Source organism: Neovison vison, chromosome 2 (genome assembly GCF_020171115.1).
Source record: "Neovison vison isolate M4711 chromosome 2, ASM_NN_V1, whole genome shotgun sequence".
NCBI lineage: Eukaryota > Metazoa > Chordata > Mammalia > Carnivora > Mustelidae > Neogale > Neogale vison.
The window spans coordinates 23,509,013-23,531,554 of record NC_058092.1 but is presented as its reverse complement, the minus strand read 5'-3'; the positions used below and the strand labels follow the sequence as shown (position 1 = coordinate 23,531,554).

Below are 22,542 nucleotides of genomic sequence, written 5' to 3'. Positions count from 1 at the left end.
GTATAGAAAAACAATAGATTAAGTGTATGCTTACAGATGTGCATGTGCCTGTGTGTGCATATATTGGCAACTATCCACTGAGAGGGTTTAGGAACAATACCCCCAAAGCAGTGAGCATAGCTACTGGGCACATCTTGGTCTTTCAATACCATTTTCCACTAAAGAAACCAGGACTCCTTATTTTAGGCCTGGGCAGGGAAAGTACAAGATGAACCTGGAACATCTTATGCAATAATGCTTGTCAAAAGAACATCTTAATCAAATGATCAACTGAACATTATCCATGATGGGACAAATCAAAACCATGAGCCACTAAACAAAATACAGTGAAAACACAGCATCACTCCAGTGAGATTCCTGCCAAAGAGTCATAACTTGAATCTAATCATGAAGAAATATCAGACAAACCCAAACTGAGGGACATTCTACAAAATAACTATCCTGTTATTTGAGAAGCATCAAGGTCAAGAAAAGTCCAAGACACTCTTCCAGGCTAAAGGAGACTAAAGAAACATGACCCATAAATTCAGCACATGAATCTGAACTGACTCTCTTTGCAATAAAAGACATTGGGACAAGTTGTGAAACTTGAATGAAATCTGAGGATTGGATGATAATAATGTATTGGTGTTAATTTTGATAGGTTGTGTTAAGATTTTCTAGGAATATATATACACACATATATATGTGTATAAATATAAAAAATCTTTTTAAAAGAGATACATATAATACACACACATACATACACATATACATATGTGTACGTATATGTGTGTGTGTTATATGTATCTCTTTTTTTTTTAAGATTTTTTTTAAAGATTTTATGTATTTGAGAGAGAGAGAGAGATAGCAAGAGAGAGCATGAGTGGGGTGAAGGGGCAGAGGGCGAGGGAGAAAGAGGCTTCCTGATGAGCAGGGAGCCCAATATGGGACTTTATTCCAGGACTCTGAAATCAGGACCAGAGCCAAAGGCAGACACTTAAGGACTGAGCCACCCAGGCACCTCAAAGATTTTACTTACTTGAGAGAGAGAGCACATGAACGGGCGGGGGGTGGGGGTGGAGAGCAGCAGAGGAAGAAGGAGAAGCAGGCTCCCCACTGAGCAGGGAGCCCAGCGCAGGGCTAGATCCCAGGACCCCGGGGTTATGACTGGAGCTGGAGGCAGATGCTTAGCCAACTGAGCCACCAGACACCCCACCCCTATTATATGTATCTCATAGGACAAACGCACCCAGGTATTTAGGAGTGGTGAAGCTCTCGGGTCATGGTTCCAGAGTCTGCTCAGCAGGGAGCCTAACCCAGGGCTCCATCCCAGGACCCTGGGACCATGACCCAAGCCAAAGGCAAATGCCTAACCGACTGAGCCACCCAGGCGCCCAAAGCATGGGACTTTTGATCTCAGGGTTGTGAGTTCGAGCCCCATGTTGGTTGTAGAGATTACTAAAAATAAATAAACTTTTAAAAAAAAATTTTTTTTAATGTAGATCCATGTTAAGTCTGTTTTTTATTAAATAGAGCCTAGTTGTTTATAGAGTATAGGGTTCTAGAGTTGTACCTAATCTTTATCTTCTTTTGTTAATAAGTCAAAAATAAATGTTAACTTTTTGAAACAAACATATGTTTAGTATTTATAAGAAATTTATAAGAAATTAACACTTTTTAGTAAATTCAACATGAATGTAATGGAATCAGACAATACTAAATTCTTGTCCTTGTTTTGCCCTTGACCTACTGGGTGTTTCTCATCAAGTTAGTTCTATCTTTGCTCTTTAGTTTATTCATCCATGAAAGTTGGGATTAACTAGTTGTAAACATTTTTTAAATCACAGTCTGCATTAAGGAATACATTTTATACTATGACCCAGAATATACTCCCCTCAATACATCTGTGTTTATGAATCAACCCTTTCTATAGGGGACATTTTCTTCTATATTTTTTTTTAATTGGGATAAAATTCATATAATGTAAATTTACCATTTTAACCATTTTAAAAGGTATACAATTCAGTGGCTTTTAGTACATTCACAATATGTGTGCTTATCACCATGATCCAATACCAAAACCGCCCCCCCCAATAAAAATTAGAAAAGGGTGGGAACGGTCCATTATAGGGAGACGGGGACTGACAAAGATTAGGAGGGCAAAAGTGAAACCCCATACCCATTTAGCAGTCAGTACTTTTTCCCTACCTTCCAGCCCCTGGCAACCACTAATCTCCTTTTTGTCTTTATGTACTTGCCTCTTCTGGGCATTTCATATAAATAGAATAGAATCATATAAGTGGCCTTTTTGTGTTCAGTTTCTTTCACTCAGCTTAATGTTTTCAGGCTTCATCCTTGTTGTAACATGTATTAATATTTCATTCCTTTTTAACACTGCTACAAAGATTGGTGTACAAGTTTTTGTTTCATTTCTCTTGGGTATTTATCTAGGAGGAAGATTGCTGGGTCGTATGGTAATTCTGCTTTAGCTTTTTGGGGAACATCCAGGCTTTTCCACAGCAGCCAGATCATTTTATATTCCCACCAGTGGTGTTCGAGGGTTCCAATTTTTCCTCACCATCACTTGTTAGTTTCTGTGATTCCTTTTTTGTTTTTGTTTTTTTGTTAATTATAACCATCGTAGTGAGTGTGAAGCAATTTCTAATCGTTGTTTTGATTTGCATTTCCCAACTAATTCATGATGCTGAGCCTCTTTTCTTGTGCTTACAGCTCCTGAAAAGAAATGTTTATTCAGGACCTTTGCCCATTTTGGGGGCTATTTGCAATGTTGTTGAACTATGTTTTTTTTTTTATTCTGGATACTAGATCTTTATCAGATACATGATTTGCAAATATTTCTCCCACTGTTGGTTATCTTCTCATCTCATTTTCTTGATATTATCCTTTGTACAGAAGTTTCTCATTTTTATGAAGTTCAGTTTATGTTTTTTCTTTGGTCACTTGTTCTTTTGGTTTCATAGCTAATAATTCATTGCCAAATCCAAGGCCATGAAAATTTACCCCTTTGTTTTCTTCTAAGAATGTCATAGTTTTAACTTTACATTTAGGTCTTTGATCCACATGGAGTATATTTTTCCATATGGTATGAGATAAAGGTCTGCTTTCGTTATTTTGAGTATGGTTATCCAGTTGTCCCATCATCATTTTTTGAAAAGACTTAATTTCTTTTTTTCTTCTGTACGGGCCATACTTTGCTTTTTTGCGTGTGTCATAATTTCCTGTTGAAAACATTTGATTATTATAATGTGGTAACTGTGGAACGCAGCTGCTTAATGACTGAGCCACCCAGGTGCCCCACCTTTCTTTTTTTTTCTTTTATTTTTTTTAAGATTTACTTATTATTTGGGGAGCCTGGATGGCTCAGTCATTAAGCATCTGCCTTCTGCTCAGGTCAGGATCCCAGGGTCCTGGGATCAAGCCCTGCATCAAGTTCCCTGCTCGGCAGGAAGCCTGCTTCTCCCTCTCCCACTTCCCCTGCTTGTGTTCCCTCTCTCGCTATGTCTCTCTCTGTCAAATAAATAAATAAAATCTTTTTAAAAAAGAATTTACTTATTATTAGAGAGAGAGAGAGTGCATGAGCAGGGGGAGAGGGAGAGGGAAAGAGAATCTCAAGCCGACTCCCTGCTAAGCACAGAGCCCAACACAGGGCTCAATCCCAGGACTCTGAGACCATGACCTGAGCCGAAACCAGACGTCAGCCACACAAGTGAGCCACCCAGGCACTCCTATTAAGTGAATTTTCTGAGGTAATTTTATAAAGTCTGTATTATTTGCCATGTGTAGCCACTGAAATCTCTGTTGCATTAGCTTGGTGGCTCAGTAATGATTTGACAGAGATTTTCTTAATCACTTGTGGGAAAAAAACCTCTCCCCAGTCTTTGCAGACTCATTGTGTGTGTTTGGGGGGTCTGTCTTTACCAGGCAGTTTATAGCTCTGTGTCAGTTTACAACTTTCTGTTAGCCTTCACTTCCTGCTTGTGCGGAGCTTGTGCAGGTCTGCGAGAGAGCTTAGGACCTTCTCAGGTCTTTTCTGAACATGTGCCAGACATGGGCATGCAAATGGCCTTCTAGAGTCCTAGGAATACGTCAGCTTTTCAAAGCTCTTTTTCTCCAGATTGTGTCATTCCCCAGCTTTTCTCCCAAGCTTTTTGGTTTGTGTACAGTTTGTCCCAACTCTCATCCCTGGCCCCAGACAGCAGAGGCTAATGCATTTGCCTTTAAATGTTTTAGACAAATGCCTCTGCCCTGGCAGAGTTCCAAGTTATGCAAAATGAAGTCAAACCTTTTAAGTTCATCCTTCAGGGAGCCACCAGAAAGTTAAAAACAACCACAGTTCTTTGAGAATAAGGTCCATTCTGGTCCCTCTGGTATAGGAACCTATACTGGGAATATGGGCCATTGTCTTCAGAGCTCTTGCTGAGTAGGAGAGGGAGACAGGGTAAGTTAAAACACTGTAAAACTCTTACCAAGACTCGGGGGGGGGGTCCTCATTAAGCATTTTACTGGTTGCTACAAAGTTTTGAATAGTTTCTAGAGTTCTGATAAAGTTAATTCTGCCAGGTTTTTTGCCACATAATTCTCTGCTTTTATAGAGGGGCAACCTTTTAGCATTATAGAGGGGCAACCTTTTAGCATTCCCACTCTGCTGTTTTCATTGATGTAACCTCTCTCTGTATATTTTTTAATGTGAGCCACAGCTCATTAATGCTGCAGTTTGAAAGCACTGGTCTGACATCCTTGCTGTGCAAAGAGCAAGCAGAGGACTTCCATTCTAAGGCATGTTGATGAACTATGATTATTCATACTTTAACAAAGGTGTCTGAAAATACAACCAAAGTAATTTGTTATCCCAACTTTCAGATACATTGGCCAAATTACATCACTTCTCACCATGTTAGTAGAATATCCAGACAAGTTTCTGAATGGTGTCCCTGTTAAAAATGTATTTACCTGGGCACCTGGGTGGATCAGTTGTTTAAGCCACTGCCTTCAGCTCAGGTCATGATCCCGGAGTCCTAGGATTAAGTCCCATATCCAGCTGTCTGCTTTGCAGGGAGCCTGCTTCTCCATCTCCCTCTGCCTGCCACTCCTTCTGCTTGTGCACACACACTCTCTCTCTCTATCAAATAAATAAATAAAGTCTTTCAAAAAAGAAAAAAAATGTATTTACCTCTACAAAATCCTTAAGACTTCAGGATGTACTATGCAATTACTTACAATGATATTTGACCATAGACCCTCCTATTCCTCTGCTTCAGCTATGGGACATCCGGAAGAAAGCAGCCATCCAGACATTTCAGAACACCTACCAGGTGTTAGCTGTGACCTTCAATGACACAAGTGACCAGATTATTTCTGGTGGAATAGACAACGATATCAAGGTATGTTTAATGTTTGCGTTACACCTCCCTTTCACCTGTCTCCATTCGCGGATGGTAGTCTTTTCAAACTTCTGAGTTTGTGATAGCTTTGTACTTTATACCAACTACAAGGAAGATAGTAACTTAAATCTTGTTTTCTTTCTGCCCTATCCTCATTGACTTCTAAGTCAAGGGTTGCATTACAGCATATAAATGCCATCAGGGACCAGACAGTTCATGTGGATTGAGACCCCATGTGTGGAGTCTGTGAACGTGAAGAGTGCGTTCCCTGGCTAAAGACATTTGCAGCCTTTTTTTCCCCCTCACTCTGTTGGCCTGCTGAGATAGCGTTGAATCACCCTGTGATTCTCAGCTCTGATCTCTCAGTGTGTCTTTCTCTTTGAGACTGCACAAAGGAAGTTTCAGAGAATCCACAGCCACGAAAGAGGGAGGGCGGTGATGTGAGAGTGGCGGTGGTCCGCACAGCAGCACAGTGTACTCGGGCTTTTGACCAACTAACTTGGTTTCTAATCCCAGTTCTGTCATTTTCTAGTTTTTTAGGACTGCAAGCAAGTTCTCTAACAGCCTCTTAATAACCACAATAATAACGTCTACTTCATGGGGTTGTAGTGAGGATTAAATGAACCTAATGCATTAATTAGAGCACGTAGCAGTTTCTGGACATGCCAGTGGTTGGAAAGTGTTTTGGGGGTTACACAATTTGTGTCTGTCTTTACATACTGGCTTCCTTAAGTGTTTCAAAGATTCTTGGCCTTCTGTTTTACCTTTAGAGTGAGAACTGTAGGTAAATATCCAGCTTCCTACTGTCCCTACCTAAAAATGTAAGTGCTGTGTGCCCTTCCCTCCCTGCCTCCTCTGCTGCTACTACAGATGAAATGTCCTTGCTTTTGTTTAAAGGTAGTCCCTTCAGTGGAAGGATATTGGCTCCTTTTCCCTGACTGGGCCCTCATACCGTCTGTTTTCCCAGATCGTGTTTCCAGTCTGCTCTTCTGTCTTCGCATCATCACTCCACTGCCCTCAGCTCTTGGCGTCAGGGTGGGGAGTCTTCCTTTCAGTCCACTTCCTCCTGTTGTTGCCCTGTCCGTCTTCCCCTTCACAGCCAGACTTCTTTCGTGGTGGTGACAGTAATAATGTTATCGTTACCGTGGGACCCTCACTGTCAGTGTCAGGCCTTGGTCTTCGAGCTTTCTCTTACTCATTTAAACTTCATAGCACCCTATGAAATAAATGCTATTCACGCCATTTTACAGATGAAGAACCTGAATTAAAAGAAGTCCGGCAAAACCCAGACTCGGGTTTCAGAGTCCTGCTCTTAATGCCTATGAGAAGTGCCCTCTGACGATTATTCTACACTCACTGTCTTCAGTTCCACCCCATTTCATTCCTCCACTCCATGTCTCCTGATCACTCCTCAGCAGTCTGGCTTCTGCCTCCATTGTTTCATTGGTGACCTTCTCTTCAAGGTCACCAATAATCCTCCTCCCTGTTCCTAAATTCAGTAGATTCTTTTAATCTTTTAGTAGTTGTGACAGTATACTCTCCTACCCCCTCTGGCATATCATTTTCAAATACCTCTGAGAGCCATTCTCTGTATGTATACTTGTCAGGTGAACGTGATAACCACTACACTATGAAAACTCTCTATACATATTTGAAATGTCGTTATTCCTCAAGGTCCTTTCCTAGGTGCTTCTCACTATATCCCTTTTCCCTGGACAGTTCTCACCTAAGTCCATGGCTTTATCATCTGTATGCTGACTTTATATTTCCGGCCCAGATCTTCAGCTCCAGACCTCTGCATACAGCCAACCTCTCTACATTCCCCCGCTTAGATGTCCCATAATATTTGAAAATTGGCCATTTCCAAAATTTAACTTCCCATCCTTTTTCTATCTTATAACTGTATGGAGAATGTCAAATCAGGGCATGGGAACTTAATTAGATCATCTTAATAGCTAATGCAGTATTTTCCAGAGAGAAGTTTGGGAGCCCTTTAGCTTTAGAATCACTAGAGGGCATCTCATACACATGACAGGTTAGTGTCATTAAGTTATTATAATTTTCATACTTTTAAAATTATTAAGAGTGCCTGGCTGGCTCAGTTTGTAGAGCATGTAACTCTTGATCTCGGAGTCATGAGTTCAAGCCCCCCACATTGGGCATAGAGGTTACAAAAAAAAAGAAAAAGAATTCCCATTAAAAAATAATAATAAAATAATTATTAAAGTTTACATATGGCAAAATCAAGTTTGTTTTGTATACAGTTTTATGAATGTTTATGGTTGCATAGATTTGTGTAGCTGCCACAAACAAGGTACAGAACAATTTACATCATCCCCAAAATTTTGTAATGTTCACTTGTGTCAAACCCTCTTTCCATTCCTGACTCATTCCAACCACTGATCTCTTCTTTGTCCTGTAGTTCCTTTTTGTAGAATATCATACAAATGGAATCATACAGTATGTATAACCTTTTGAGACTGGCTTCTTTTTTTTAAGTCTGAGAATTTGATGCCCTCATCTCCACTATGAGGATAGATCAGCTTAAGAGTAATACTCTTGTGCTAGGAAAGCCTTCTTATGACATAGAGTGTGGCTTATTCCACATTCCTTATTCTAGACTCTCCCTGGGTCTTCTCTAAACAGATATATTTAATTATGCTATAGTCCTTAAGGGGTACCCGATCCCTTTTTAGGATTTGAAGGTTTTCCATGACCTCTCAGACACGCAATGTATGTTATACCTTCTGTCAGGGTAGGCAGTTTCTGTAGACAGCTAATCTCAACTCTGTTCTGAAGGCCGAATTTATCTCACAGAGAATGTGCAAATAAAGTTCTATAAGTACAGTAATAACATATGTCACTAGGTTTTTTTCTAAGAGGATGTCCTTCAGGGGTACCTGGGTGGCTCAGTCAGTTGAGCATCTGACTCCTGATCTCAGCTCAGGTCTTGATCTTAGGGTCAGGAGTCCAAGCCCCATACTGGACTCCATGTTGGCTGTGGAGCCTCCTGAGAAAATGAATGAATAAATGAATGACCTTCATATTTCTTTGAGAAGTTCCCTGATTCTAGTTTCGTGTAATTTGATGAATTATTTCCTACTTACTATAACTGTGTTGTTTTTTTTTTTGTTTTTTCTTTTCTTTTTTTTTTAAGGTTTTTTTTTTTTTTTTTTTTTTTTTTTTAATAATCTCTACACACAATGTAGGACTCAAACTCATGACTCCTAGGTCAAGAGTCACATGCGGGATGCCTCAGAGGCTCAGTTAGTTAAGTGTCTGCCTTCAGCTCTGGTCATGATCCCAGGGTCCTGGGATGGAGCCCCATGTCAGTCTCCCTGCTCAATGGGGAATCTGCCCCTCCCCCAAATATGTGTGTGTGCACACACTTTCTTTCTCTCTCCAAAAAATAAATAAATAAATAAATGAGTAATAAGTAAATAGGAAGTTTATTCTGTCTGCAAATATTCAAATTTTTCTGCCAATGCTTTGTTTTCAGGATTTTTTTTTTTTTTAAGAGTCTATTTATTGGGACACCTGGGTAGCTCAGTTGGTTGAGCTGCTGCCTTTGGTTCTGGTCATGATCCCAGGGTCCTGGGATCGAGTCCCACATTGGGCTCCTTGCTCAGCTGGGAGCCTGCTTCTCTCTCCACCTCTGCCTACTTGTGCGTACGTGCTCTCTCTCTCTCTGACAAATAAATAAAATCTTTAAAAAGAAAAAATTCTATTTACTTATTTGAGAGAGATGGGGCACCTGGGTGGCTCAGTGAGTTAAAGTCTCTGCCTTCAGCTCAGGTCATGATCCCAGGGTCCTGGGATCGACCCTGCATCGGGCTCTCTGCTCAGCATGGAGTCTGCTTCCCTTCCTCTCTCTACCTGCCTCTCTGTCTACTTGTGATCTCTGTCTGTCAGATAAATAAATAACATCATTTTTAAAAAATACTATTTATTTGAGAGAGAGAAAGAGCAAGAGCACAGAGAGAGGAAGAAGCAGACTTACCACTGAGCAAAGAGCCCGATGCAGGGCTTGATCCTAGGACCCTGAGATCATGACCTGAGCCAAAGGCAGACACTCAACCAACTGAGCCACCCAGGCACCCCAGAATTTTTTTTTTTTTTTTTTTTTTTTTTTTAAAGAATGTACCGAGTAGGGGTGCCTGGGTGGCTCAGTGGGTTAAAGCCTCTGCCTTCGGCTCAGGTCATGATCCCAGGGTCCTGGGATCGAACCCCGCATCGGGCTCTCTGCCCAGCAGGGAGCCTGCTTCCTCCTCTCTCTCTCTCTGCCTGCCTCTCTGCCTACTTGTAATCTCTGCCTGTCAAATAAAATAAGTAAAATCATTAAGGAAAAAAAAAAAAAAGAATGTACCCAGTACTCCAAAAATTGGGGGAAAATTTCTACTCTGCTCAACTGTTTCTAGCATAAAAACTCATATTGTTGATGCCCACTAACCAGAGACCCAAACATTCACTGAACAACTGATTTGGGCACTTGGAAAATATCTTGCTTAAATTAGTTCTTTCTGCCACAGATCCCAGATACACATTGGTTGTGCACAAACGATGTGTGCAGGCCATAAGAAGGAAGGTCTGGAAATGGTGCCCAAGTGTTGTAAGGGATGGCACATTTCATTCTCTCCTAAAAAAGCTAAAGACTTCAACAATGCCTTCTCTGAAGAGAAGGAACAATAGCTTGAACAAAAACGTCAGCCATTTCAGGCTTTCCTGATTATTGAGGCAGCAAACATCCTGACACCAAAATCACTGTATATAAAGTATGTTGGGTTCCACACATGAGTGAGTTATTGATGGGGAAAGTGGAGTTGTCTGCCTTATGTTTTGCTTTGACATACAACACCAATCATTTCTAGGTAAGAGAAGTGTCTTAAACAGGCAGGAAAAAAAATTTTTTTTGTTTTTCCACTTAGAAAAACTACATGGCAGTATTAAATCAAATTTGGAGGAAATTCTGAATAATACCAATGACCTTAACAAAATTGCTGTTCTTCTTCCATATGACATTCCATACCATTTCTGTTGGCTTTAATTTTTTTTTTTTTTACGTAGTTGCAGTCTATGTAAATGTATATAGTGTTTTGTATTTTCCTATTAGTTTAATAACTTATTATTGGAACAGTTTTACATTTGGTCTTCAGAGTTATTTTTAGGAGTTGCCTAATAACAGCTACCAAGTATTGAGGGCCTGCGGTGTACCAGGCATCTGCTAAGCATTCTATTTGTCATCTTCCCAACAGCCATAGGAAGTAACGTTGTTATCCCCATCTTATAGACCAGAAACAGGCTTAGAGAGGGTTAGTGGCCGAATAACTCTCAGGACTTAGGCAGTCTGACCCTAACTCCTCACTCTTCCACTCTGCTGTACTCTTTTTTTTTTTTTTTTTTTTTTTTAGATTTATTTTTGAGAGAGAGTGGCAGAGGGAGAAGCAGATTCACCGCTGTGCAGGGAGCCCAATGCGGGGCTCCATCCCAGGACCCTGGGACCATGACCTGAGCCAAAAGCAGACACTTAACTGACTGAGCCACCTAGGCGCCCATGCTCTACTGTCTCTAGTATGAGATCCCATAGTGTTGCAGTATGTTTATGGGCGGTAACTTTTTTTTTTTTTTTTAAAGATTTTATTTATTTATTTGACAGACAGAGATCACAAGTAGGCAGAGAGGCAGGCAGAGAGAGAGGAGGAAGCAGGCTCCCTGCTGAGCAGAGAGCCCGATGCGGGACTCGATCCCAGGACCCTGAGATCATGACCTGAGCCGAAGGCAGCGGCTTAACCCACTGAGCCACCCAGGTGCCCCTATGGGCGATAACTTAATGAACCATTTATTTTCTTTGTTTGACAATAGGTTATTTTTAGTCAAACTGTTTCTTACCTTTCCCACCCAGACAACAGTGAATCTACGATTTATCTTTATTTTTAATAAATATGCTTTTCCATAATATATGTGTGTATGTATGTGCATATAATATTAAATGAAAAATTTTTAAGTATTTGTATATTATCTTGTTATATATATTTACATATAGTCATAATGCCCTTTTCAAATGATGTGGTCACTTGTTTTTCTGTAGTTCTAATAGTTTAGTTATAATTGCTTAGAATCATAGTTTAAGTATTTTAAGCTGACACTTAGTTTTTTAATTCCTAATATATTTTGTTATGATTTAAGAATAAACCCTGCAGGGGCGCCTGGGTGGCTCAGTGGGTTAAGTCTCTGCCTTTGGCTCAGGTCATGATCTCAGGGTCCTGGGATCGAGCCCCGCATCAGGCTCTCTGCTTGGCAGGGAGCCTGCTTCCCCCTCTCTGTGCCTATCTCTCTGCCTACTTGTGATCTCTCTCTCTGTCAAATAAATAAATAAAATCTTTTAAAAAATAAATAAAAAATAAAAAAATAAAAAGAAATCTCAAAAAAATTTTAAAAAAAGAATAACCCGTGCAAATACTTAACTTTTGTTAAATTTTATTATACTATTATAAATAACATTATGTATTATATATATTAAATATGTTTATATTATGTGTAATTTATATGTAGTTATATATATAAAAAAGTTATGTAAGTTTATAGCCCTTTAGTCAGACATAGTAAGTTTGACTCCCTTTTTTAGAAAGACAAGGGTGGTGCACCTGGGTAGCTCAGTGGGTTAAGTCTCTGCCTTCGGCTCAGGTCATGATCTCAGGGGATTGAGCCCCACATGGGGCTCTCTGCTCAGCGGAGAGCCTGCTTCCTCCTCTCTCTCTCTTTGCCTGCCTCTCTGCCTACTTGTGATCTCTGTCAAATAAATAAATAAAATCTTAAAAAAAGCAAAGAAAGACAAGAATAGCCCTGGGTATCTCAGTTAAGCATCTGACTCATAATTTTGGTTCAAATCATCATCCAGGGCTTGATTGAACCCCACATCAGGCTCCAGCTCTGTGCTGGGGATGGAGTCTGCTTAAGATTCTCTCTTTCCAGGATGCCCGGGTGGCTCAGTCGGGGCATCTGCCTTTTGGCTCAGATCATGATGCCAGCGTCCTGGGATGGAGTCCGGCTTTGGGCTCCCTGCTCAGCAGGGAGCCTGCCTCTCTTTCTCCCTCTGCTTACCGCTCTGCCTGCTTGTGCTCTCTCTTTCTCAGTCAAATCTTTTTTTTTTTTTTTTTTTTTTTTTTTTTTTTTTTTGTGGGTGCAAGGCAAGATTTATTAAAAACACTCTCCGGGGAAGTTTCAGGGCTCAGGAGAAGGGGAGCCAGGAAAGTTGTGCCGGGAGGAGGTGGGCACCCTCGGGGAGGTTCTGCGACTCTGAAAAGCAGAGTGGCGGAAGTCGCTCTCAGTCAAATCTTTAAAAAGATTCTCTCTTGGGGTGCCTGGGTGGCTCAGTGGGTTAAGCCTCTGCCTTCGGCTCAGGTCATGATCTCAGGGTCCTGGGATCGAGCCCCGCATTCGGCTCTCTACTCGGCAGGGAGCCTGCTTCCACCTCTCCCTCTGTCTGCCTCTCTGCCTACTTGTGGTCTGTCAAATAAATAAATAAAATCTTTAAAAACCTAAAAAAAAAAAAAAGATTCTCTTTCCCTCTCCCTCTGCCCCACCCCTACCCGCGCTCATGCTCTCTCTCTAAAAAAATTTTTTTAAAAGACGAGGTTTTTTTCTCTTGACAGAAATCCTCTATTTTGTGCTAAATACTGGGCCCACAGCCAGATGGAGAGGGGATACCAGTTTCTCCAGGCAGTTGACTCTTTAGTAACTATGTTTCTTTGCTATTCTCAATTTGATTTCTGGGAGCACCTTTTTGTTTTTGTAGGTCTGGGACTTGCGCCAAAACAAGCTAACCTACACCATGAGAGGCCATGCAGATTCGGTGACTGGCCTGAGTTTAAGTTCTGAAGGCTCTTATCTCTTGTCCAACGCAATGGACAATACAGGTAACTACGGAAAGGAAAGCTCTCCAAGGGTCCAGACACTGTGGACCTCAAGGTCTGCAAGGAAAGTGGGCATTGGGTACTAGAAATGTGTACTGGGATACATGTGAATCCAAAGAAAGAGTCGGGGCGCTTTAGTGGCTCAGTGGGTTGAGCCTCTGCCTTCGGCTCAAGTCATGATCTCAGGGTCCTGGGATCAAGCCCCATATCAGGCTCTCTGCTCAGCAGAAAGCCTGCTTCTCTGCCTACTTGTGATCTCTGTCTGTCAAATAAATAAATCTTTAAAAAACAAAACAAAAAGAAAGAGTCAAGGGTGGTTCACAGGTTTCTGCCAGGGCAACTGGGAGAACACGTTGTAATAGAAAAGTCAAGAAGCCAGGATTCTAGTCCCAAATCTGCCTACTCTAATCCTCGGGCAACTTTGCTTATAGCTTTTAAGACCTGTTTCAGCTCTGGTATGCTGTGGAGCCAGGCATTGTACGAGAAGCTTCTGGTGATTAGTAGATTGTTGAGATCCATCCAAAGCAGTTCTCGAGCATTACAGAGAGCACCAAACTTGAATGACCAGTAGAGCTGCTGGTAGAGTTGCATTCTGTCCCCCAGTGTGTCCTCCCTCCCTGCTCCAAAGCGCTGGTGGGATGGGAATTGAACAGTAAAACATTGCACCATTCTGCATTCACACAAATAGATGCTTCTCTGCTTGTTTTTGAGTTGCCACGTGGGAGGATGGGTTTACTATTAACAAAAAAGAAGGTGGATTATATGCTTAATATTGGGAGAATTTAGAGATGACCGCCCCCCCACCTCTGTGTACAAGTTCATAGGCTTGTCAGAAACAAAAATGCTTTCACTGACATTTTTGTAATGAAGACAGTGCCTAGCACTCAGCGGGTGCTGAGTAAGTAGTTCTTGAATGAATGAACACCCTTACCTTCTGACTGTATTCTCACCTTAATAGCAAACTTTCACACCTACCTTCACTCTCTATGCCTATCTGAATCCTAGGATTGTTATGTTACACTCGGTTAAAATGACATCCCTTGAATTCCACTATTGATAAAGGATTTGTTACCAACAGCTGTAGCCACTGCTTACTGTGCTGTTTATATCCTGGTTTTTATGTATTCGCCATTGACAAATTCTAGCATTGTTCACAGTAAGGAATGATGAGGTTCCCTAAATGGTTATTAAAGTAATAAGAATTTTTTGTTATGGCTGTTTAATAAAATGACAGAATCCTTATTTTTATCTATTGCCTCTATTCTTTTAGAGCCCTGGTATATGTATCATCTTATCTGGTCCTTAATGTACTCTTGTAAAAAAGAAAAAGAACAAGTGGTATTCTCATCTTACAGAGACTAAACTATAACCTCACTTTTTACCTGATACCACCCATACATATAACAGCTAGAATGAGAATCAGAGTTCACTTTTTCTAACTATTAGTATAATACTCTCTTAGTATAACTTGACCTTGCTCAAGTCTAGACTGTCAGGTGTCCCTCTAAGCAAAATTAGTCCTGTGTTTGGTTTTTATAGATTGATTGTCACAGTAGTCAGTGGTATTTAGATTGTCATATTAAAGCTTTGTTAAATGTGGCTTTTTTGGGTTGGCAGAGGAATCATCTGCCAATGTTTTGTTAATGTCACACCCAGCTACTTTCTGTTGCACACCCCAGCAATGCACTTGGCATTTCCCCTTCCTGCCGGCTCAGCTTCCCACTGTGCCCTTAGACCCTGTTAATGGAATTTGAATGCATTTTATGCCTGTTTAGGGGGGGAAAGAGCCTTATCATGTACCTTATAATATACTGTGTTGGCCTTCCTTCAGGAAAGAGGAAACAGAAAAACAGAAACCAGGAAACAGCATGTGTCATTGACATGACGTTGATTGCAGCTGGGTTCTCAGGAAACCTCTGGCCCATAACTGGTTTTGCTCTGTTTGCAGTGCGGGTCTGGGATGTCCGGCCATTTGCTCCTAAAGAGAGGTGTGTGAAAATATTTCAAGGAAATGTGCACAACTTTGAGAAGGTAAGTTCTGCATGGCAAAGAGTTTTACTGTCCATTTGACTCAAAGATAACATTTAAGATGGTGCTAAGAGCAGTATTTACATATATCAAATCATTACGTTGTATACCTAAAACTAAAACTATGTTCAATGTCAATTATATCTCAGTTCAGGGGGGATAAAAGGGGGTAGCACTAAGGGTAGAGGGTGGTAGCTCTACTAAGAAGGGGTTGCATTTCAGTTAACACTGTTCTCCATCAAAACTGTTCTTGTGGGGAGCCTTGGTGACTCAGTGGGTTAAGCCTCTGCCTTCAGCTCAGGTCTTGATCTCAGGGTCCTGGGATCGAGCCCCACATTGGGCTCTCTGCTCAGCGGGGAGCCTGCTTCCCCCACCCCACCCACCCCCCCGCCTGCCTCTCTGCCTATTTGTAATCTTTCTCTCTCTCTGTCAAATAAATAAATAAAATCTTAAAAAAAAAAAACTGTGTTTGCCTGGGTGGCTCAGTTGGCTAGGCAATTGCCTTTGGCTCAGGTCAGGATTCCAGGGTCCTGGGATCGAGCCCCCACATGGGGCTCCCTGCTCAGTGAAGGGCCTGCTTCTCCCTCTGCTGCTCCCACTGCTTGTGCTCTCCTGCCCTCTCATTCTGTCAAATAAATAAATTAGAAAACTGTTCTTGCCAGAAATAAAGCTAATGGAAGCATAGGGAGGAAGGCAGGCCCATAGGTAAGTAGTGATGGGACCCCCTTTTTTTTTAATTTTAAGATTAATTTAAGATTTCTGACTTCAACAAGATAGTGTTATCCTTTTAGTTCTTGGGCAACTTTGACCCTCTGGTCAGTGTTCCATATGGAACCCAGCCTTCCTGGCTATTACTCATGGTGGCTTCCCTCACCTTCCCAGTGCCCAGCTCATAGGGCCCTGAGAATATATCCCTCTTCTCAGTATGGATCATGGCCCATAGTTTGAGAGAATTTTTTCTGTACTAGGTCAGCTCTTAATAGCAGCTTTTCCTCCAGATAATTTGTTAATAGAGACATATGGTTTTCTTTTGAGAGTCTGTTTGATTCAGTTTCACTTTATAAATCAGATCTTAGGGTACCTGGTGGCTCAGTCTGTTAATTGTCTGCCTTTGGCTCAGGTCATGATCTCAGGGTCCTGAGATTGAGTTCCACACCAGGCTCCCTGCTCTGCAGGGAGTCTGCTTCTCTCTCTGCCCCTCCCCCCACTGGTTCTCTCTCACTCGCTCTCACTCTCTCTCAAATAAATCTTTAAAAAATTGTTTTGTTTGTTTTTTTTTTAAGATTTTATTTATTTATTTGACAGATAGAGATCACAAGTAGGCAGAGAGGCAGGCAGAGAGAGACGGAGAAGCAGGCTCCCCGCTGAGCAGAGAGCCCAATGTGAGACTCGATCCCAGGACCCTGGGATCATGACCTGAGCCAAAGGCAGAGGCTTTAACCTACTGAGCCACCCAGGTGCCCATTAAATAATTCTTATTTTTTGTTGAATTTGGTTTTATTTTTATTTTCCTTCAAGATAAAATTATTAATGAGGATCAAAATAAATATGGAGCAAAGGAAGTCTCCATTTGTAGGCGGAATAAAACTTTGTTGCCAGTTCCTCTCTTAATTTACTATAAATTAAACATTTTCTAACATTGGTTTGTATGTTATATGAAATAAAATATGTGGTCTTAGGCCACAGAATATAAAATAATGGCAATTTGAAATCTCAGGGCACCTGGGTGGCTCAGTGGGTTAAGCGTCCAGCTCTTGATTTTGACTCAGGTCATGATCTCAGGGTTGTGGGATCAGGCCCCACACTGGGCCCCCACACTAGGTGTGGAGCCTGCTTAAGATGCTCTCTCCTGGGCGCCTGGGTGGCTCAGTGGGTTAAGCCGCTGCCTTCAGCTCAGGTCATGATCTCAGGGTCCTGGGATCGAGTCCCACATCGGGCTCTCTGCTCAGCAGGGGGCCTGCTTTCCTTCCTCTCTCTCTGCCTGCCTCTCTGCCTACTTGTCCTACTTGTGATTTCTCTCTGTCAAATAAATAAATAAAATCTTTTAAAAAAAGGGGGGGGGGGGCGCCTGGGTGGCTCAGTGGGTTAAGCCGCTGCCTTCGGCTCAGGTCATGATCTCGGGGTCCTGGGATCGAGTCCCGCATCGGGCTCTCTGCTCAGCAGGGAGCCTGCTTCCTCCTCTCTCTCTCTCTGCCTGCCTCTCTGCCTACTTGTGATCTCTGTCTGTCAAATAAATAAATAAAATCTTTAAAAAAAAAAAATTAAAATTAAAAAAAAAAGATGCTCTCTCCCTCTTCCCTGACCCTCCCCTTAAAATAGAAAAAACGGAAAGAAAGAAATTTAAAAAGTCTTGGGGGTTTGGGAGAGGCTGCTTGGTTATGGACATTGGGGAGGGTGTGTGCTATGATGAGTGCTGTGAAGTGTGTAAACCTGGCGATTCACAGACCTGTACCCCGGGGGGTAATAATACATTATATGTTAATAAAAAATAAAAAATTTTAAAAATAAAAATTTAAAGTCTTTCAGTGATTTTATATAAAAGTCTAGTAAAGAGGGGCTTGGTACATTACTGTATTCATTGAATTCCTGCTTATTCACCTTTGTAGAATCTTCTGAGATGCTCTTGGTCACCTGATGGAAGTAAGATAGCAGCTGGTTCAGCTGACAGGTAAGGGTTGCTGGGTGTGAGGTGAAGAGTGACAGAGCGGCAAGTCCCCTGTTCTGCGTCATCCAAGCTGGAGCAGACACAGAGCTACGGCTGTGCTCAGAGAGGGAGCCGTGTGCAGTGTGAAGGGCCTGAGCATCACATCTGACAGGCGCAGCGTTGCCAGTCTGGATGCATTTTCGACGGGGAGGGCAAACACTTTCTTTACTTCTGTTGGATTCCCTCTGCCATCAGGGTGAAGTCTAGGCTTCTAATCTGGCTCCCGTTTCCCTCTCCAGAGTCTTTCGTGGTGCTTCAGTTCATCAGATACGTGTTGTGTACTCGCCTCCCCCACCATTGCCGCAATGCTTCAGTCACATGGAACGTTCCCTGTCCTTAACACCCCCTGTGCCTCCAGGCTTCTCTCTCATGTTCCCTCTTTCTCTAGACTTGCGTATCTCTCTAGAAATCGCCTCCGTGTTCTGTCTGTAAACTTTCCCCGGCCCTCTCTCTCCCTTTCCTGTGGGGTAGCACTAATCACTCTCCTCTCTGCTCTGTCGTCACACCTTACACATCCAGCCTTTATCAGCATTCATCACATCTTACAGTAAGACAAACACAGTAGGGCACCCTCACTAAGTTATTTGCTCCCAGAGGTCAGGCAATGAGTCTTAGTCATCCAGAACCCAGAGCGGTATTTGACCTATTCCAAGCACTTAGTGAATATTACACGAATGAATTCCTAGCTCGAGGACAGCAGTCAGCTCTTAGCCTGCATATCAACTCAGCTATTGGTAACGGCTGCCCGTGCTGAGGATGATTCAGAGCAGGGTGTGAGTACAATAGGGCCATGATTGCTAGATGCGGGTTATGTCAGCATGTGAGCTAGGTGTTTTTCAGCCCCGGGCTGAATTCAGAGATGTTGAGACTTTCCTAGCTGTCAATTTAAACTGGCTCAGCCATTCAGTGATGAATTAGAGAAGGGAGCTGAGACACCTGGGTTAAGTGTCTGCCTTCGGCTCGTGTCATGATCCCAGGATCCTGAGAACCAGAAAAACCAGGGGTGTTTTCTAGGGGTCAAGGGTCCACATGCAAACAGGTTTGCATCCTGGTAGTATAGAAAGCTGCCTTGCAGAGGGAATCTGAGTGATTTTTAGTAGGCAGGTTGCTAAGGAAGACCTTAAGAAACGGCCCACAGCCTAAGGTGCGTTCTGACAGAGTAAGAACCAATTTAAGCGTTTTTACATCATTTTCAGTGGTGATACTTTTTTATGTAGTTAAGCTTTTACATATTTGCCTAAGCTTTTGTTTTGAGCAGTTTGTTTCTGCCATTGACCCTTTCTAACTTTCAGTGTCCTTCCTTCTTTCCCTCCCCACTGTTCCTTTAAACCTTACATGGGGGCCTCGTGGCTCTGGCCTGGGCACAGGCCATGTGTCTCCATGCTGGGGTTGGCCACGTTTCACAGGCCACCTCTCCAGTTAGCCCCAAGTCAACAAGCAGCTCTGTTATATAAGGAACCTGGTTCCTGCCAATTGTCGCCATGCCAAAGTAAGGGGAGGACAAGGAACCCTCTAAATTTAGCATCTAACTGGTGGCCATAGAGAGTGAGGCCTTCAAGTAAACCCTTGGAGATCTTGCTGGCTTTTATGTGCCTGGGAAATGTGTCCTCAGAAGATTGCTTTTCAGCTTGGCCTGGATTTGGCAAGTTTCCCCTCTCTACTTGAAAATCACCTCCCTCCTCATGTTCAAAATCAAAACCCTTCAACAGTTCCTATCCAGGACTGTGGGAAGACTGGCCAGTCTGACTGCCCTGAATTAGTCAGCCTATTGTCTTCATGTTCATCTGTTGTGATGACGAATGTACTCGTCGTAACAGCATCTGTCCTCCTGTGTGCCACGTGCTTCACATACGTCCTCGCCTCACTTCTCTCAGCCAAGCTGCGGGCTCAGCGTAGTCTCCATCATCACAGTGAAGGAGAGAGGAGTTCAGATCAGTTAAATACTTGTCTAAGGTTACTTAATGAGTAAACGGGTACATGAGACTTGAGCCCAGGTCTTTCGGACTCCTGAGCTCAGACTTTGTTACTCTGCCATATCATCTTGGGGGCATTATTTGCTCTTAGCAAGGAAGAAGACCGTAGGAAGAACATGAACATCAGAGCCAAGGAGTCTGGAGACAGATGAGCTTCCTACTTCCTCCCCATCTTGCTTGGAACTTTTATTTAGTTCCTGTGGAGTGTGCTCCTTGAGAGCTAAACAGTGCAAGTAAGAAGCTCATATTTAGTTGTATTTTAGACCAAAAATGGAATGTCACATCAGCACCAGGCATTTTATAATCAAATACTGGTGACTATACCCTTTTGGGTTGACTGAACAATACAAATATGTAAATGATATTTATAACCTGCTTGAAAACCACCAGCCCTTTAAATTTACCAATAGATAATTTTTGCATGGTCATATGAAGATTATGTCTCTTTATTTTACCCTTCAGCCCAAAATGACCCAAGCAAGGTTGAAGGTCATAAGAACTTCTGAGGAGTGAGGGGAAGTAGAAGATGTGAGGGTGGTAAGAGAAAGGAGAATACCGGCGTTCTCATTTTAGTTCTGTCGCTAAGCCACTGATGAACTGTGTCACCTTGGAAGAGTCATTGTTCTTAGCCTTCTTATCTGTAAATTGAGTTCAGACTAGCTGGTCTGGTCATGGGATTCCCATGAGTTCAGTGCAAGGTTGGTCAAGTATATATTTGGGTTGTATTATACTGCAGAAATTTTCTGTCCCTTCTCTGGGCTCTGTGATTTGAATGCAGTACTGAGAAGCTCTAGTGGATTTGCAACCTAGGCTCCCAGCCTGCCGTAGTTAGGTTACGTATAACACTTCCTGGACGAATAGCAGGTACTCTTTAAGATTTCTGTGTGGGGACCATTGGAAAAACTGTCCTTCTTCCTTGTTCTTTCCTGTCTCAAAAGTTTACATTTGAAATACCAGTAATGCTTAAGATTTTAGTTATTCCTGTATCTCTGTTCAGTTACTCGGAGGCAGGGTCCATCCCTTATTCAAAATCTGTATTTCTGGTTTCTAAATTCTAAATTTCTACATTCTAAAGCTAGTTCCAAAACACAGTTGAGTACATAGAGGTAATAAGTAAATCTTTGCTTCCATTTCTCTTAAAAAGCCAGGCCTCTACCCTCCCCTGAGCTCTAGGAAGCTCTAGCATTGTGCATCACGGTACTTTGCAGGTTCGTGTATGTGTGGGACACCACAAGCCGGAGGATTTTGTACAAGCTGCCCGGACATGCCGGCTCCATCAATGAAGTGGCTTTTCACCCAGATGAGCCCATCAGTAAGTCTGTCCTAACTTTGGGGTAAGGGAAACTATGGGAACCTCCCTAAAGGGGCCCTGAAAATACCAAGGCAGAGGTCGGTGTCTGTTGTATGTGAATTTCCATGTGGGCTTTATGGCTGTCCATTGACAGTCTCGCCATGGTTTTAAATGGTGACAGGAAGAACATGTTCCATCTTCTTAATCTCAAAGGGAGTCTGGTTAATCTATTTCTAGTTCTCTTGAGTTTATATGCTTCAAGTCTGGTGCAGTGATATATTTGGATAAATAATATTTCTTAATATTCAACTATAAGTTGCAATTTTACCTTTTATTGACTAGCTAATTAAACAGTGGACCTTGAATTTAAGGAGAGAGTGTAACTTTCTCCCAGGCTAACTATAACAAGCGGAAACACATTTGCAGAATGTCTGACACAGACATTGATTCTTCCCTGGAATGGCTGAGAAGGTCTTTTTCACAAGGTTTGGCTGACACGGGACATCAGGGTTTAGACCCTGATAATGCATTTCCCATAGCACAGTCCACCCTGTGGTTTCAAGAGGACTTGGATTGAAAAGCCAGGCTACCGTTTCCTGTGAGCAGTGTTGAAGAGGAGGGGAATTTAAATAAACCCAATTGCTCTTTTATACCAAAATTGGCTCTTGACACAAGAGCCCTTGAGCACTGAGTCTCCTTGAGCCTTCATTAGTTCCAGTTATCTCCTCCATTCTCCTCACCCCAGTCCTCTCAGCGTCCAGCGACAAGAGACTGTATATGGGGGAGATTCAGTGAAGACACAGGAAGGAAGAACCACCGGCTGCTTGACCCTGAGACCTCAGGCAGCATGAGTGGCATCCAGCGGGGCCCAGGCCAGCAGCCTCCCTTCGGATGAAGATCGTTCCTAGCAAAAAGCAAGGAGGAGGTGGCCATATTCCAGCAACCACTGCTATCCCGTTCCACCAGGATGATTAAGGCAAGCTGACAGTGGCCTCTAAAAACCACCGGCCAGATTTCAGGGACTGTTTAGGTTTTTTCCTTTTTTTTTTAAGTAAAAGTTTTTCAAAGAGACAGACATGGATTGGTTTCTAGTTTCCTGTTTCCTAATCCAGGCCGAAAGCAGGGAATGTGACTGAAATTTGTTTATTGGGAAATTTTTTTTAATTCAGTAACTGGCTTGTATGATATTTTTCTTTCTGTGTTTCTCTGAGTCATTTTGTATTAAAAACCAAATAGATGCCTTTTTACAAGA

General features: G+C 42.3%; 1 protein-coding gene across 1 annotated transcript in view; it reads left to right on the top strand.

Annotated features, from left to right (window-relative positions):
- SNRNP40 (small nuclear ribonucleoprotein U5 subunit 40) overlaps positions 1 to 22,542 on the top strand; it is a 37,477-nt gene extending 14,935 nt beyond the window's left edge. Inside the window, exons 5-10 of the mRNA XM_044237645.1 lie at positions 5,262 to 5,384; positions 13,177 to 13,297; positions 15,243 to 15,325; positions 17,929 to 17,990; positions 21,208 to 21,311; positions 22,036 to 22,542. Coding sequence (XP_044093580.1) covers positions 5,262 to 5,384; positions 13,177 to 13,297; positions 15,243 to 15,325; positions 17,929 to 17,990; positions 21,208 to 21,311; positions 22,036 to 22,085 — 543 coding nt within the window. The 3' untranslated portion in view covers positions 22,086 to 22,542. The remainder of the gene's footprint in view (positions 1 to 5,261; positions 5,385 to 13,176; positions 13,298 to 15,242; positions 15,326 to 17,928; positions 17,991 to 21,207; positions 21,312 to 22,035) is intronic.